The sequence below is a fragment of the Delphinus delphis genome, chromosome 8, assembly GCF_949987515.2.
Source record: "Delphinus delphis chromosome 8, mDelDel1.2, whole genome shotgun sequence".
NCBI lineage: Eukaryota > Metazoa > Chordata > Mammalia > Artiodactyla > Delphinidae > Delphinus > Delphinus delphis.
The window spans coordinates 46,645,509-46,664,643 of NC_082690.1; the positions used below are offsets into that span (position 1 = coordinate 46,645,509).

The 19,135-nt window shown below is 35.9% G+C and overlaps 1 protein-coding gene across 1 annotated transcript in view; it reads right to left on the reverse strand.

Annotated features, from left to right (window-relative positions):
• Window positions 1-19,135, reverse strand: part of TMEM135 (transmembrane protein 135) — a 256,148-nt gene that overhangs the window by 71,573 nt on the left and 165,440 nt on the right. Inside the window, exon 6 of the mRNA XM_060018130.1 lies at window positions 10,740-10,786. Within this exon, the coding sequence (XP_059874113.1) occupies window positions 10,740-10,786 (47 nt within the window). The remainder of the gene's footprint in view (window positions 1-10,739; window positions 10,787-19,135) is intronic.

The window sequence follows — 19,135 nt, forward strand, 5'->3', positions numbered from 1 at the left end:
CTGCTGATTTTACAAGATGAGGTGAGGAGAGTCTCATCTTTCCTAAGAATCCCTGAAAATATCCTATAATGACACCCTGCGAGGAAGGTTTGTCCAAAATATCAGGATTGGGAATTATCCAATTCCAAAAGCATTTTTTAACACTCAAGCAAGAAAAAGAAGTCAGGATAGCAACTGTGCTAATATTAGAGCTTGATGTTTTGGGGATAGAAGAAATCAACGTGATGAGCTCGACTGCTCTCCATCATCTTATTCTGAATATCATTATCCTTCTGAACATGCCCAACGAGCTCAAAACCGTAAGAATTACATACTCCATTTCAGTGAACAAATCTCTTCAGAAGCATTCCAGGGCAGCTTGGATTCAGAGGTCCTGGGTTGCCGCAAGCAACTTATTCTCTAAGGCCTGAGAACCCAAAGCTATGTTCTTCTTTTATTTTAGGATGACAGGAACATGACAAACAGCCAGCACTCAGTCACCATCAAGGCCCCACCAGTACAAAGAGGCTTTGTGATTGACAAGAGAATATAAAGAAGGGAGGAGACCCACTTTTTCCTTCCTCTAGGGAAGACTCCAGCTGAAATTATAGAACTTAAAAGCGTCTCCCATTTAGACTAGTTCACCTTGCAGGTAAACACTTCCTGGTTCAGTGACTCAGTCACACACGAGAAACAGAATCTGCGCTGAAAATTGATAATGGTGGAAAAATATTGTTTTACTGTGAATTTCAGCTCAGGGCAGCTGTGATATACTTCCTCTTCTAGCAAGCTGTCACTGAACCAGTACAGCATGAAAAGTAGGCTTCATACATGGATATTTTATTTGACGTTTTAAGGATACAGATTGGAATCAATCCAAATATTTCCCATTTTTGCTATCTGTGATTTCTTGAAAAAAAATCTAGATTTGATCATGAAAAAGGAAAAATATGATGTATTAATTGAATATTAATATTTCCTTCTATGTCCTTCGATTCATTTCAATAAATTTCCATGAGGACAGTGATTTTGAAACACCTCCCCCCAAATAAACAGAAAATACAGCAAAATTCTTCTTCAAAATATAATCAATATCACTATATAATCAAATACAATCTACGAAATACGTACTCAAAATATAGTAATCAGGTTGTGAACTGATAATGTATATTTCCAAAGACTGTCAATTTAATTTCCATTCAAACCCAATTGGAATGTATTAGCAGTGGACTTCATAGGTATTTAAAGGGCATTCTGATGATCAGCAGTAATGCATTAGACTGAGACGTGAGAATATATTCACTAAAAGCCTAAACATTTCAGATAAATAAATGTATCTCCATTTTTCAATCTTGTCTTTCTCCACCTAATAAGGACATTTGATATTATACCATGTCTGCAGATATTTCTGAAATTAGTCTTCATTGGCAGTCCTATAAAACTTTTTTTTTAACATCTTTATTGGGGTATAATTGCTTTACAATGGTGTGTTAGTTTCTGCTTTATAACAAACTGAATCAGTTATACATATACATACGTTCTCATATCTCTTCCCTCTTGCGTCTCCCTCCCTGCCCACCCCTCCAGGTGGTCACAAAGCACGGAGCTGGTCTCCCTGTGCTATGTGGCTGCTTCCCACTAGCTATCTACCTTACGTTTGGTAGTGTATATATGTCCATGCCTCTCTCTTGCTTTGTCACAGCTCATCCTTCCCCCTCCCCATATCCTCAAGTCCGTTCTCCAGTAGGTCTGTGTCTTTATTCCTGTTTTACCCCTAGGTTCTTCATGACATTTTTTTTTCTTAAATTCCATAGATATGTGTTAGCATACGGTATTTGTCTTTCTCTTTCTGACTTACTTCACTCTGTATGACAGACTCTAGGTCTATCCACCTCATTACAAATAGCTCAATTTCATTTCTTTTTATGGCTGAGTAATATTCCATTGTATATATGTGCCACATCTTCTTTATCCATTCATCCGATGATGGGCACTTAGGTTGTTTCCATCTCCGGGCTATAAACTTTTTTTAAACTGTACTTTTCAAATATTATTACCAAGTAAAAAACACCCTAACTCATACGTATCAAAGACAAATTTCCGTCTTATTAGGACAATGTTGTAATAACAATCTCATATAAACTTGTGGCATCTACTGTAAGCTTCCTCATTACTTCCCTTCTAATTCTAAAGTGTAGTGTCTCAGAACTAAGAGTATGCATATTTTAAACTGCAGTTCTGACAATTCTGGAAAGAAGGCTGGCAAGCTTTGTGGTGCACTTGTCCGTCATTCTCCATGGGAACACTCCTCCTTCAAATACACTTGAGAAGAAGTTAAGTTTCCTGGGGTTCTCTCTCAAGAAATGCCTATGTACCCACAAAAACACAGTAGCATCCCTGAGATGTGACAACCAGAGGAATGTTAAATGGTGATAACACAGAAACACCATGCCGCTGTGCGATAAAGATCTATTTCCAGATCAGAGTTTTATAACAGCTTAATAGATATAATTCACATACAACTCACTATTTAAAGTGTATCAGTCAATGACTTTTTATATATTCACAGGCCTGTGTAGCCATCGTCATAATTACTTTTTGAACATTTTCATCACCGTTTATAAAAAAAATACCAATTAGTAGTCATTCCCCATTCCCCAAAAGTCTCCTAGCCACAGGCAACACAAATCTACTTTCTATCTCTGCGGATTTGCCTATTCTGGACATTTCATATCAATGGAATCAAACAATATGTGACCTTTACAGCTCAGAGTTAAATAATAAAAACAACTAATTTTATTGAGAGTTTACAATGTGGCAGTCATTTAATACTCACAGTAATCCCATGAGGTGAGTACTGTTATTATCCCCACTTTAAGATGAGAAACCTGAGGCACAGAGAGGCTGAGCACCTGACCCAATATCACAAAGAAGTTAGATGGAGAGGGTTTGAACCGACACAGTCTGGCTCAGGAGTGCATGCTTTTAACCAACTCTGCTACCTTAGACTGCCCCTTGATTAGCTCTGGGAAAACTCCAACAGTAGAAAATAATGGAAACAAAGAGTCAGGCGTGAAGAAAACAGTGAATTATAGCATTCCTCATAACTGGTAAAACAAGGAAGTAAACTTAACTGCTTCCAATCTGAGCGTTTTTATTAGCAAAAGTCCAGTCTAAGAGCTTTCTATGATCAGTAATAAATGTCATTGTTATTCATGAAAACTGCAACAAGTTTTTGAAAGGCAGCTGACCACTTCTGACATGATTGTGTCCCATTAAGTTCTTACTTTAGTAGTTGCTTTTTAAGTGCATACCATTTCTCCATACAATATTTCCCTTTGCCTTCTACTAAAAGCAATAAACATTTATATATGCTAAAAATTTCAGAGCCATTTCTTTATCATAGCCCAAGTACCTCAAAGGCTAGCAGGCAAAAAGTGAAAACAGACTTGCCACAACTTTCATCCATAGATGGAGAACATTCACCCAACGGGCAGAATAATGTTCTCCCCTCAAAAAGAAACTCACATTACAGTCATGTGACCTGGTAATAAGCCTTGCATTCTTGGAGGAAGTGATTCACAACATTTATGAACCTATGTTTTCTCACCTTTTCTATTTGCTTTGAAGAAAGCAACAGTCCTAACATTCTCTTTACTTTCTCTTTTCATAGGACAGATTTTGCAGTTTTTAGTAAGCTGACTGGTTTTGGGTGCCAACGACATTAGTACCTTGTTCCACCTGCATATATTTTCTGAGGAATATTGCTTTCACAAGCCCATGTCAACTCATTAAAAACTCACCTTTTAAGAATGACAATGAACTTAGGAAGCCAAAGGCATTAGATTTTTCTACTTCCTACCTTTTCTATATATCAGTCCTCTTTCACTTAAACTGTGTGTCCAAGGCTTTCAAACAAAGCTTCAATTTCCTCTTAATCATTTATCATGATCTCTTCCAGATAAGTAGGTTTAACAATCTAGCCATGCATGTAGACATTTTGGACTGAATCTTAGACCATTTCTCTTTTCTTTCCTATTCCCCAATTTGTCAATCTCTATTGCTTGTGCAACCTTCTCTTAACCACTTAGTCTCTCTTGTCTAAATAAGTAAATAGACAAAGAAAAGAAGGAATACAAAAGGAAAACCCTTAATCCTATTACAACTTGACCTATCTTTCTCCTCTCAAACTTTTTGAGTTTATTATACTCATTCTACTTCCACATCTCACACTTTTTTACATTTTCTTTTATTTATTTAAAAAAATTTTCCCGTTTATTAAGAAATAATTGACAAATATAATTGTATTTTAAAGTATACAACATGTCACATTTATTTCTCAATCTACTATCCCAACTCAACTACAGAAGTTTCTCTAGCAGGTTACCACTGATCACCAGGTTGCTAGAGCAAAGAAACAGCTCTTAACCCTTACCTTACTGCATATGTCTACATCATTAACACTAAATATAATTTCATTCCTCAAGTTCTCTATTTTAATTAACTTTCTTTCCTAGTTTAAAAACAACAATCACTACTCGCAGCTCTATTTTTTTTGCTAAGATAACAATCACTGTGCTAGGTGCTCACATGTATTAGTCCAGTAGTTCTTCACATGGCTGGTTGTTACCCATTAGTGGATCGAAACAGCTTTTTAATATAATTTTTTTTTTTTTTAATTTGGCTGCAGTGGGTCTTCGCTGCTGTGCGCGGGCTTTCTCTAGTTGCGGCGAGCGGGGGCTACTCTTCGTTGCGGTGTGCAGGCTTCTCATTGCGGTGGCTTCTCCTGTTGTGGAGCACGGGCTCTAGGAGGGCGGGCTTCAGTAGTTATGGCACATGGGCTCAGTAGTTGTGGCTCGCGGGTTCTAGAGCGCGGGCTCAGCAGTTGTGGCGCACAGGCTTAGTTGCTCCGCGGCATGTGGGATCTTCCCGGACCAGGGCTCGAACCCGTGTCCCCTGCACTGGCAGGCGGACTCTTAACCACTGCACCACCAGGGAAGCCCGAAACAGCTTTTTAAATAAATGAAATAAATTAGAATAGAAAATATCCAAATGTATTACACGTAGCAAGGTTACATACTATTCTGGGAAATTTATGGGTCTGCATGAATAGTCACAATATAAAAGGTAGTTCCGGGACTTCCCTGGCGGTCCAGTGGTTAAGACTCCACACTTCCAATGCAGGTGGCGCGGGTTCGATCCCTGGTCAGAGAACTAAGATCCTGAATGCCGCATGGCGTGGTCACAAAAAATAAAGGTAGTTCTTATTTTGGGTGACATCCAAAATAGTTGGAAAGATGTTGCTTCTTATGTAATTCTCACAATCCTACCTATGAGGTCCATATAGCAATTTACACTTTTTAATAATGAAGAAGCTGAGGTATAGAGAAGTTGTATAATTTGTCCAACATCAAACTGCTAGTGTGACAATCAAGAATAGCCTCTATTGGGCTTCCCTGGTGGTGCAGTGGTTAAGAGTCCGCCTGCCGATGCAGGGGACACGGGTTCGTGCCCCGGTCCGGGAAGATCCCTCATGCCGCGGAGCGGCTGGGCCCGTGAGCCATGGCCCCTGAGCCTGCGCATCCGGAGCCTGTGCTCCGCAACGGGAGAGCCCACAATAGTGAGAGGCCCGCGCACCGCAAAAAAAAAAAAAATAATAGCCTCTATTTATCTCCTGAACTCCAAATATACAAATGATATCTGTATTTCTCTATGTGAACGTCCTAAAAGCAACTCAATCTCAGTCTTTGCTAAACCTGTATGTAATTTCCACACATTTTCTAATTTGCTCACCTTCTAGTGTTTTGCTCTTCCTCATCCAAGCAGCAATCCTCCTGTCTTAGATAAATCAACTCTTCATCATGTCATTACCATAACCCTCAGTGATAACCCTCACTATTTCTCTCCTGAACAACTGCAGCAGTGTCCTCCCATTACCTGTTATTATGCCCCCTCCAAACGCCTAATTCATTCTCTGCATTGCTGGAAGTAATCTCCTTGAACTAAAAATCTAATTATTTAGGGCACACTCTCCCAAACCTGAAGAAAACTTAAACTCTAAATGCCATATATAATTTTCTAGACTGGACTTTTGTGTAGTTTTAGGCAATACTTTAAAAAATAGAACCTAATTGATATTTATAAAGGATTTTTAAAAAATGAGTAAATGGTTGAAAGACCCAGATCAAAAGTTCTTTACTTTTTCTTAGTTCAAAGATACAGTTCATGTAAACAGATTCAAGGACAATCATAAATGTCTTTCACTCAAGAACTATAGGTTGTCCAGCCAATAAATAGTGTCGTTTTCGTAAATTAAAAAACAACAACAGGGCTTCCCTGGTGGCGCAGTGGTTGAGAGTCCGCCTGCTGATGCAGGGGACACGGGTTCGTGTCCCGGTCTGGGGGGATCCCATGTGCCGCGGAGCGGCTGGGCCCGTGGGCCATGGCTGCTGAGCCTGCGCGTCCGGAGCCTGTGCTCCGCAGCGGGAGAGGCCACAACAGTGAGAGGCCCGCATACCGCAAAAAAGAAAAAAAAAAAAAAAACAACAACAATACTATATCCGTATGTTGAGACTAATGAAATAGTTTATTATTTTTGCCTTCACAGAATAGCACAAATTCATGGAATAGCAGTCATCAATACTGTTTCTAAATATATATTAAAAATATATATGTATAAAACACAACTACAATAAACTTTAATTTGCACTGGTTTCTAACTAAAAATCCAATGCTTTCCAATGTTTATGGCAGATTAAGGTAGGTCTATTGTGAATCAGTCATATATAGTCTGTAGATTATCTACTATGACAAGTCTGAGCCTTTCAATCTACATGTTTAAACAAACTGTTTGCTGCCTTTGCACAGGCAGGTGGAAAGAATTTCTAGCTAGGCACTCACTAAGATGGGATCAAAGTTGTCGTAATACACTTTATGATACTATTTTAAATTAAAGAAAAATGAAGCTCAATTATTTCATTTTTCTAAAATATTAGTGTTCTTCATACACAGATCACTAATGCTGAAAACAAAACCAATAAAACCATGTTTAAAAGGGTTGCATGTTTCATTGTTTTTTTTGTGAGCAGGATTAAGTGTAACAGTTTTGTTGTAGTGTCTGTGTTATTGCTGATTCTTTCCTTTGCTTCTCAATTAAAACAAAAAAGAGCTGGTGGTTCAAAAGAAACTCATTTCTTTTCTCCACATGACTGTTGGGAAGATCCTAAGCAAGCCTGAATCAATAATTATGATGAATCCTTTTACTTAAAAAAAAAAAATTAGGTTGCTTTACCCATAAATACACACTTGGAAATAAAGAAATGTTTTAAAGAGATGCATTAGGCAAACTATTCTATCAACTTTTCAACTATGACTCCTGCTTGGCCTGAACTGATAGTGACAGACATGCCCTGAGGCGAAGCTGTGACAATAACATACAAAATAATAAAATGCTTAAACAAAGGAGGCAGAACTATTATGAAGAGTGCCCCCTGGGGTTGAACGGAGAGGCTTTTTCTTTCAAAACACTCTTCAAAATACTGTACCCCAATTTATATCAATAGACAGCTGGATGGCTGGGTGGCCAGATGGCCAGCTGGCTAAGAACTGGAACAAAAAACTGAAAAACACTTTCTCTTCACATATTACCTTTCCTCCACCCAAGCCTCTGAAGTGTTCCCAGGATTCCATTTGAATATAAGTCATATTTTTGGCATACAGATTAAAAATCAAGATCACCATGTATGAGATAATGTATGTGAAAAGAACTATACCTATAAAATAACTATTAAGAGCTATGCAAAAGTAAGACATTTTCATTACACATTTTAATAACCATGGTTTCAACACTCTGAACATTGTGTTGCTTTTTAACTAAATTCATACTATAACCATCACATCCTATGTCACTTTTAGAAAATACTATGGAACTACTTCCTCAAGTTCTTTCTTTAAAAAAAATAAAATTGGCACATTTTTCTCTCTATTGAAAGAGGGTTCTCATTTCCCTTTTTCCCATTTATGGGTTACGATAAAAACACAAGTTGGGGTTTCCCTGGTGGCACAGTGGTTGAGAGTCCGCCTGCCGATGCAGGGGACACGGGTTCGTGTCCCGCCCACATGCCGCAGAGTGGCTAGGCCCGTGAGCCATGGCCGCTGAGCCTGCGCGTCCGGAGCCTGTGCTCCGCAACGGGAGAGGCCACAACAGTAAGAGGCCCGCGTACCGCAAAAAAAAAAAAAACCAAAAAAACACAAGTTGACATTTCTAACATAAAATGTTTCCCTTATCCTCTTCTTAAAAAAGTTTACTATAAATGGAGTCATAGGGACAATATCATTTGATATTTACTGATCTAATTTCATGCAACTAGAATTAAAATAATTGTTAATAAATGGAATAAATGTGTCCTCAAATATCTACAATATATTTAAAATAAAGTTTGAATTTTAAAAATAAAATATTCTAATAGAATTAGACTTGCGAACTGCTATTGTTCATTCTAAACACTTGCTAGAGTTCAGATAAACATATAACATTGTTTTCTTCGGTTGCAGTACTTTATAAATGGTTTTATTTTACCATTTACCAAACCGCTTTTGTTGAGTTATTCAAACTAACTTCTGCCAAGAACACTAGGAATTTGGTGATAGTGCTTCTTTTTGGAGAAAAACAACCCCTTTCCTCAGAAAATTGAAAATGTTTATCTTGGCACTAAAACCTTGTATTGAGCCTTCTGGAAAGTATTTTAAATTGTTGTTTTTAACCTAGACTCTGTGACTGAAACAGGAAAAGGTTCCGTAGCTCTGCACCAAAATACATATTTATAGGGTTGATTTTCTTTCTACACCAAAAATACTAGTTTGATGGCAGCAGTTTTCAAAGTATAATATCCTAGGACCATGCCTAACATTGGGCATTATCACTATATTCAAGACAATTTGTTTTTTAAACCTCAAAAACTTCTGATGTCTAAGAAATGCTAAATGTTGATCAAATATGCTATAAGTGCTATATTGGGAAGCACTGTTTCACTTAACTACCTGGTCTGTTAGGAATTTTCACACACAAAATAAATTTTATTTGATACTGTAATTTCCTCCTGTGCACGCCAACAAAAGATATGTTTCTAAGTCTTTATCTCTTTTTTTTACATTTCTCCCACTAGGTATGCTTTAGCTTCAGATTAGACAGCATAAAGATAAATCCTTGAACTTTTTGCATTACTGTCCTAATAATGTGTCTGAATACAATTAAGAAATCTTTGGCAATTGATGAAATGAAAGAGTCATTGTTCTTAACTCCCCTACCAAACCCCTAAATTGCTAGAATATACGAAAGAGACTACAGGAGTTGTAAGGTGTATATGAAAGTATATTAAAAATGGTAGGTCATACAATTTCACAAAGACCCCCAGATAGCTGCAACGATTTTTCAGTCGCTAATAACTGACATAGAATACTATGCACTCCATCATGAATACGTCCTTCCCACCTTAAAAACTTCATCCATTTTTTTCCTTCTAACAGCTTGTCTGTCCTTTACAAGAAAAATTACAGCACCATCATCATTTTATACTTGCATATAACATTTTTTATAGTTAAAGGAAGTTCAAATTATATCATTGTGCTTATCAAGTATTTATTAGAATGTTCTGACAGGAAATTAGTTGTTTAAACATTCTGCTATGGTTGAATTGCCTTATTTAGGTTAAACAAAAAAAGATAAAGATATCTACTAAATATATCTTACTAAAATCCATAACTGTTTTTGTCAATCAAGTGCAATTTTTTTTTTTTTTTCTGGTACGCGGGCCTCTCACTGTTGTGGCTTCTCCCGTTGCAGAGGCACAGGCTCCGGACGCGCAGGCTCAGCGGCCATGGCTCACGGGCCCAGCCGCTCTGCGGCATGTGGGATCTTCCCGGACCGGGACACGAACCCACGTCCCCTACATCGGCAGGCGGACTCTCAACCACTGCGCCACCAGGGAAGCCCTCAACTGCAAATTTTAATTTTAAAAGCCTAGAACTTCCTGCTGTGATTGAATTCTGCCTATATCCGGAAAAATCAAGAAAGAGTCTATTCAAATGAGTTTAATAAGAGTGAAACAAATAGGAATTACTGGTATTACAGAAAATGACGATAATGAAGGAGTGGGCTCTTCCTAATCAAAAATCCAACTCCCATACTGTTGTGTTTTTATGACAATGACAGGCACCATTTTTACTGGCATTAAAATTCTGAGCCATCCTAACACTCCCCCACATTCCTCAGAGTCTCAGTATCAATGAAAAATGCAACTCTGACATAATGGACTAACTTGATATTTTACAGACAGTGATTAGTATGCTAGGTTACGTTCGTAAAAGACTTAGATTAAGCCCTACCATCACTTTTTTCTCATTTAAATTTAAAATGTTGACTGTTTTATAAGGTGAGCGAAGAATATCTAAAATCAGGTCCACAATAAACAGAAATTCACCTTTCAAGATCTGAGGACTATTAATTTACATATTCAGTTTTCCAAGATGAACTTATAATCATAATGTGAAAAATCACATCTTCCTTCTCTCTCTTTTCTCTATTCACTAAGGAGCAGTGACTTATCTCTAACCACTCTAGAAAATAAAACAAAGCAAACAAAAATTCATGTCACTTGTGGGGCATAATAATTTAGAAAACACTTTAGTTACACGGTTGATTTAAAAATTACAAAGGAAGAGTATTTTTTTCTATTAAAATAAATAGGTATAACAGAACATACCTGAAAAAGAACATGTACATGGCAGCTGTGATGCAGAATAAAAGGACCTATAACAAGGAGAAAATACGTTACTTACAAAAGAACACTGACATCATCATTTGTGTGTCTTAGAAAGCAAAATATCCACTATTAAATCTTGTACCTGAAACAATTAAAAGATGTACGAAGCTAGTCATACACATATCACATTCTCTACCTTTCAAATAAGTCATATCAAGGCAATAATAAGTCTGTATATTTACACACACATATAAATAAATAAAATTATAAACATTATACAATATGTATGTGTGTACATATATATATATAACACTATATATATGTGTGTGTGTGTGTGTGTGTGTGTGTGTGTGTGTACATAGGCTGGGTAGAGGGTAACAGGGTTCAAAAAGGAATAGCCTATTTAAAAAATTATATCTAAGAATTCCTCAAGAAGCAAGTAACCTAAGAACAGAGACAATGGCTTTTAAATAGTGAAGTCAGCAGAAAAATCATTAAGCATATTAACTATTATATCAAGATGACCAGACTTTTAAAATATAAAACACAGTCCAGTTGTCAACCAACTGTAATCAATAAGAAAAGCTCCTAAAAATATAATCATCCTGTATGGGATATAGACTCCCTATAAAAAAATAAATTCCTCTAAAAGCAAGCATCAGAACACACAATAAATCTGGATTAAAGAAGCTTCCCTAGAACACGTCATATGAAACACAAAGTATATTACTAAGATGTATATGGAAAGAATCCAAACCCAAGTCCTTACCAAAAGCTTAGTTATGCCAACAAAGTGGATCTCCATAAAAGTGTTTTAAATCAGTAAAACGGAAGTTGTAAACTGTGTTCTTACGTTAACAATAAGAGTGTAAATTAAACACAAGGATTGTCAATGGCCTCACATCATAGACAAATGAACAATCTTCAACTATTAAAAACTGACCACAAGGAACCATGAAAACAAAAATGGTACAAAATAATGTTTAGCTATTTCCAACACAATTTCTAGTTGACTTAAGGAAAGTGTAATAGTTTTGCTATTATAAATTGAGCTTGATAGGTTTACCACCTTGGCTTAAGATAAGCATTATAAATACAATCTGAATGACTTAGAAATATATAAACCTACCAACCCAAAAGAGGATGGGCATCACACTCCCTGGCTTCAAACTACATTTCAAAGCTGTAGTAATCAAAACAGTATGGTATTGGCATATAAACAGAATAGAGAATGATACAGAATAAAAGAGCCCAGAAATAAACCCATGCATACACGGTCAATTGATTTATGATAAAGGAGCCATGAATATACAATGGGGATAGAACAGTCTCTTCAAAAAATGGTACTGGGAAAATAGGATGGCCACATGCAGAAGAATGAAATTGGACTACTATCTTACAGCACACACAAAAATTAACTCAAAATGGATTAAAGACTTGAATGTAAGGCCTGAAACCATAAAACTCCTAGAAGAAAACACAGTTGGTAAGCATAGGTCATGGTGATTTTTTAAAATCTTACACCAAAAGCAAAAGGAACAAAAGCAAAAATAAAGTGCGATATCAAATTAAAAAGCTCTACACAGTAAAGGAAATCATGAACAAGATGAAAAGGCAACCTACTGAATGGGAGAAAATAATTACAAATGACATATCGGATAAGGGGCTAATAAACAAAATATATAAAGAACTCAACAGCAAAAGAACAAACATTCTGATTTTAAAATGGGCAGAAGATCTAAATTCTTCCGAAGAAGACATATGATGGCCAACAGGTTCATGAAAAGATGCTCAGAATCAGGGAAATGCAAATTAAAACCGCAATGAAATATCACCTCACACTTGTTAGAATGGCTATTACCAAAGAGACTAGAAATAACAAGTGTTGGTGAGGATATGGAGAAAAGGGAACCCTTGTGCACTGTTGGTGGGAACGTAACTTGGTGCAGCCACTATGGAAAACAGTATGGAGGCTCCTCAAAAAAGTAAAAATAGAACTACCATATGATCCAGCAATTCCACTTCTGAGTATTTATCCAAAGAATTCAATGAAAACACTAACTCAAAAAGATACGTGAAGCATTATTTACAGTAGCCAAGATACGGAAACAACCTAAGTGTCCATCAATGGATGAATGAATAAATAAATTGTGGTGCACACACACACACACACACACACACAGAGAGAGAGAGAGAGAGAGAGAGAAAGGGGGAATATTATTCAGCCATAAAAAGGAGTGAAATCTTGCCATTTGCAACAACATGGATGAACCTCGAGGGTACTAAACTGACTTATTTTATTCAGTCAGAGAAAGACAAATACCATACAATATCTCTGATATGTGGAAGGTGAAGAAGGAGGAAGAAGAGAGAAGGGATAAGGAAGAAAGAAGGAAGAAGGAGAAAAAGAAACCAAACTCACAGATACAGAGAACAGAGTAGTGGTTGCAGGCAGCAGGGGAGTGATGGATAGGAGAAATGGGGGAGCTGCATGTTTTTTTAGTTTAAATAAACTGAATTTTTTAAAAAAGGATGGGTATCAATTACTATAAAACAAATATTACTTTTATTAATTTCTTATATAAAATATATAAAATCTTTCTTAATATACAAAGTATATAAAATCTAATAGGGACTTCCCTCGTGGAGCAGTGGTTAAGAATCCACCAGCCAATGCAGGGGACATGGGTTCAATCCCTGGTCCAGGAAGACCCCAAGTGCTGAAGAGCAGCTAAGCCCATGAGCCACAACTACTGAGTCTGTGCTCTGGAGCCCATGAGCCACAACTACGGAAACCCGAGTGCCACAACTACTGAAGCCCACATGCCTAGAGCCCATGCTCCCAACAAGAGAAGCCACCGCAATGAGAAGCCCACACACTGCAATGAAGAGTAGCCCCTGCTCGCCACAACTAGAGAAAGCCCGCGTGCAGCAACAAAGACCCAACGCAACCATAAATAAATAAATATATTTTTAAAAATCTAATAAACATGCACACACTCTCCTCCTCTCCTCTCTCCTTCTTTTCCTCTCCCATTCTCTCGCACCTTCAAAAATACCCTATCCATGGTGCATAAGGTTCATATCACTATTTTGAAAATGTAACTTAAAGCATGAGGAATAATTTTCATTTATTGACTAATCAATTATAAAGTCCAAGTGAGTTTGTTTACTGGCTATAATTTGCCAGCCAATGCTCCAGATCACAAAACTCAGTTTTTATTTTCCTCTCCTTGTATCCCCTTTGGGCAATGCCAACCTTCCCAATTTTTCAATGTTTCATTCTTTCTCTGCACTAGTCATTATTCCCCTCGCAGACTCCACTCACAAACCTCTCTAGAAGTGTCCCAAAAATCTTTCCCACACTCTCTACTTTCTCCAAAGAAAACTCCAAAGTCCCTTTCCCTCAAAATGTTACTATGCTCTATCCTCATATGCTAAACCTATCTGTGCTCATATTAAACTAACGATTATCTTTACAAATAATACCTTTGAAACTGGGAAAGAGCATAATGTTTAAAAACTCAAGCTCTAGAATAAGGCAAATACAGGTTTGAATCTAATTTTATGTGACTTCTGATGCTTTATATAATTTCCCTAAGCCTTAGATCCCTTATCACTAAAGTGAGTATATTGCCTCACTTTGAATTGTTGGGAAGATTAAATGAGACGATGCTGCAAAGTGTCAGGCATTCGGCAGATTGTTTTTATTTTGTTTTGTTATTCATGGAAGTGAGCTAGATATAAAAACCTCATCCAGAGATAGAAGCTTGGAAAAAAGTTTGTTTTTAAACAGGTAGACCTTTTGAAATCTCTCAAATTACCAATATTTGGAGCTCACCTCTTTCATAGAGCGGAGATTTAAGATATGAAAATCTGTGCAAGCAGGGAGAAACATGTAAGGAATATTAAAGTACAATTGATCAACTCATTCAAGAAATATTTACTGAACACATACTATGTGCCAGACACTATTCTAAAACTTACAACAGTATACAAAATGGACAAAGTCCTTGCCCTGCTGGAACTTATCTTCTAGTGAGGTAAGAGAAGATATTGAAATAGTATGTCAGACAGTGATGAGTTTTGGAGCAAAACAAAGCAGGATAAGGAAATAAAATGCAGGCGAGTAGGCGTGGTTGTTTTATACAAAGTGATCAAGGAAGCACAGACTTGTTAGTAGAGACACTGAGGAGATAAGGGATAAACGAGAGGACCATATCAAGAGAACCAATGGAAAATTTTTGAATTTTATTCAGAAAGATGGTCAGTATTATGTCAAAGATGCTAAAGAAAGGATTTCATTTTTAGTAACATACAGTTTTCGAAGTTTTTAAAATTAATTATGCTAATTTCTTAAACATTGTAACTTCAACAGAGTGTTTTTCCAAATAAATGTAAATCTGCTATTAAATAATGAAGAAGATTTTCTCTGTGTTTCAAATTATAGAATTTTAGAGCTAAAAGAACCTTCAGGTAATATATTTTTTCATATTAGGAAACTTAGATCCTTAGAAGGTAAGTGATATATCCATGTTCTACCCTGTTAGTTGTATCTTGCATTTCCTCTATTAAACAAATATTGGTCAAATGTTTACTCTGTACCTGCTCCATAAAGAAGATATTTAAATACAATTCTAACCCTTAAGGAACTTACAGAATACTGCTCCACAGTCTAATTCTGTAGCTACTCTTTATATGTGTGGCTACTTAAAATTTTTTATAGCTTTATTGAGGTATAATTAACATATTTAATGTATACAATTTTGTTTTGACATAGGTATATATCTTTAAAATCATCAACATAATCAAGATAATGGACATATCATTATCAATAACATATAGCATTTCTGTATTATTATTTTAATACTTGTAGAATCTGGAGTGATATCACCTCTCTCATTCCCACTACTGGCCGTTTGTATCCTATTTTCTTGATTAGTCTGAGTATAGACTTATTAACTGTATTGATTTTATCAAAGAATGAGCTTTTGTTTAATTGATTTTCTCTATTTTTCTGTTTTCTACCTCATTGATTTCAATTTAATCTTTACTAATTCCTTTTTTCTGTTTGCTTTGGTTTTTTTTCCCTAGTTTCTTAAAGGTAGGAATTTAGGCCATTGGTTTAAGATTTTTTTCTTTTTCGATATAGATGTACAATGTTATAAATTTCCCCCTAGATCTGCTGTGTGTCCTAATTTTAATAAGTTGGGAATTCATTTTTGTTCCATTCAAAATACTAATTTCTGATTTTGCTCCCTTCTATGATCCATGACTTAATTAGAAGTGTGTTATTTGGCTTCCAAATACTTGGGGATTTTCAGCTATCTTTCTGTTGTTACTGACTTATTTATTCTATTATGGTCAGAAAATACTTTATATGTATGACTTGATTATTTCCAGATTTATCAAAACTTACTTTATGTCCCAGAATATGTTCCATATGTTTGGTAAATAGCCCATGTACATTTTTTTTTAAATGTGAATTCAACTGTTGCTGGGCAGAGGGTCAAGCTGCTTGACAATGTTGTTCCAATCTTCTAAATCTTTATTGATTTGTCTACTTGTTCAATCAATTATTGAGAGAAGCTATCAAAATATCCTGCTGTATTTATGGAGGTATCTCCACAATCTCTCCTCACAGTTCTATCAGTTTTTCCTTGGCGTATTTTGAAGCTCTGCTACTAGGGGCATAAACATTTAGAATTACATCTTCCTTACCATGATGAAATTACCTTCTTTATCTCTGATGATAGTCTTTAATCTGAAATCTATTTCATCTGACAGTAACTTCTGATTACTGTTAGTTTTCCATTCTTTTACTTTTAACTGATTTGGTATTTATATTTGAAGTTCACTGCCTCTAGGCATCATATTGCTGTTTCTTGCTTTTGTATCATATCTGAAAATCTCCACCTCTTCATTTGGCATATTTAGATTGTTTACATTTAATGCGATTATTGGTAAGTTCAGAATTAAATCTATCATCTTGCTATTTATTTTTCTATAGTTTCTTGGTTTTTTTTTTCTTCCTTTCTGCCTTTTTTGAATCAACTCAGTTTTTTTAATGATTCCATCTTCTCTCCATTGTTGGCTTCTTTGTTTAAAGGGTTTATAGTAAACATCTTTAAATTGATACAGTCTCCACTCAAGTGATATTATACCACTAAACATACAATATGGACTGTTACAATAGTATACTTCCATTTCTCCCCCACACCAACTTCTGTGCTATTGTTGTCACCTAGTATACTTTTATCTATATTATGAAACCACTATATTTTAAACATTTTTTCTTAAAAATGTATGTCTAAAATAGTTTTGACCTTTGTTTTGAAAGCTATTTTTGCTGGGTATCAATTTCTAGGTTGATGGATCATTTTATTTCAGTATTTGGCTCAATGAGTACCACTTCAAATGTCTTCTTACAATTTGATTATGAGGTGCCTTGGAGTACTCTTCTTCATGTTTCTTTTAAAAGGGTTTCATTAAGTTTCTTGGATCTGTGGGTTTATAATTTCCATCAAATCTGAAATTTTTTCAACTATAATTACATCAAATATATTTTCTTCTCTTTCCCCTTCCCCTTTGGGAACTCCAATTAATATATAGTAGGTCACCTGAAGTTGTCCCACAACTCACTAACGCTCTCTTTATTTTGTAAAAAAAATATTCTCTTTATTCTGTGCTTCATTTTGGATCATTTCTATTATTAGGTCTTCAAGTTCACTAATATTTTCTTCTGTAATATATATGTCATTAATGCCACCCAGTACATTTTCCATCTTACACACTCTAATTATCATCATTAGAAGTTTGATTTGGATTTTTTCCCCGTTTTCCAAGTCTCTAACTCTTCTGAAACTATGGAATTCACTTGTAACAACGCTTTTTTAATGTCTTTGCCTGCTAATTCTAACAGCTTTGTCAGTTTTGATTTGGTTTTAACTGACTGATTATCTCCTCATTATGGGTCAAATTTTCTTGTTTCTTATTGCATGCCTGGTAATTTTTATTGGATATCAGACATTCTGAATTTTACCTTGGTGGATGCTGGGTATTTTTGTATGCCCATAAATCTTGAGTTTTGTTCTGGGTCACAGTTATTTAGAAACAGTCTGATCCTTTAAGGACTTGCTTTTAAGATATTTTAGGAGGGAGTGAAGTAGTGCTCAACTTAGGGCTAATTATTCCCCACTGCTGAGATAAGACCCTTATGTGTACTCTCCCCAATGCCACATGAATCTTGAGATTTTCCAGTCTGGCTGATAGGAACAGACACTATTCCTGCTGCTGCTTGAGTGCCAGCACTCAATTAAGCACCTCTAATCCTTTCAGGTCATTCTTTCTTTGACCTGGGGTATCTTCCTCATGTGCATGCCCTAATCAGTAAACAGCTGAATGCTTTCCTCTCTAGTCTTCGGTAGACTCCACCCAGCATGGCTCCCCTCTCACTCTCCACTCTTGTTTCTTCAACTCAGAAAGTCCTCTAGACTTTGCATGAATGTCTCCTCTTTGATCCAAGCCTGGAAATTTTCTCAAGGCAGTAAGCTAGCATCATCATAGACTCATTTCATTTGTTTCCCATTCTCAGGGATCTCTGCCCTTCAGTGCCTAATTCCAGGACTGTAAAACCATTGTTTTATAAGTTTTGCCCACATTTTGGCTGTTTCAGTTGGAAAGGTAAGGATTACCTTTATTATGTCATAGCCAGAAGCAGAATGTGATTGTTTAAATTTAAATTAATTTTAAAAACTAATATTAAATTCAGTTCCTCATCCACACTAGCCATATTTCATGTAATCAACAGCCATATGTGGTAGTGGATACAATAATGGACAAGCAGATATAGAACATCTCCATAATTGCAAAAGGTTCTATTAGACCTGTCTGGCCAGTAAATGACATTTTCACTGTGCATTGTGGTAATGTTACTACACTTATATTCTAACTTTAGCTGTAAATTATACATCTGAACACATCTATTTTTATACTTTACATTTTTATGTCTAAAGCAACACATAAAATAATCATACCACAGTTTACTCATTTGTGGAAACAATACAATGTTATCTATTACATATACTGAAAGCATTAAATGAGATAACATACATAAAGTCTAATAGAGTGACTAGTACATCACAGATGCTCAAGAAATGGTAACTACTCACAAAAAATAATTTCTCTGTAATTCCCTCCCATTTCACAACCATTGCACAATACACTTAAACAGGATAAGTAATTTTGAAATTGCTATTTTCACTTTGATTTTTAATTCAAAAAGTAATGAAGGGCATGCTACAACATGAATGAACTTCAGAAGCACTAAGTGAAGGAAGCTAGTTACAAAAGACCACATGTCGTATGATACCATTTATCTGAAATTCTAGAATAGA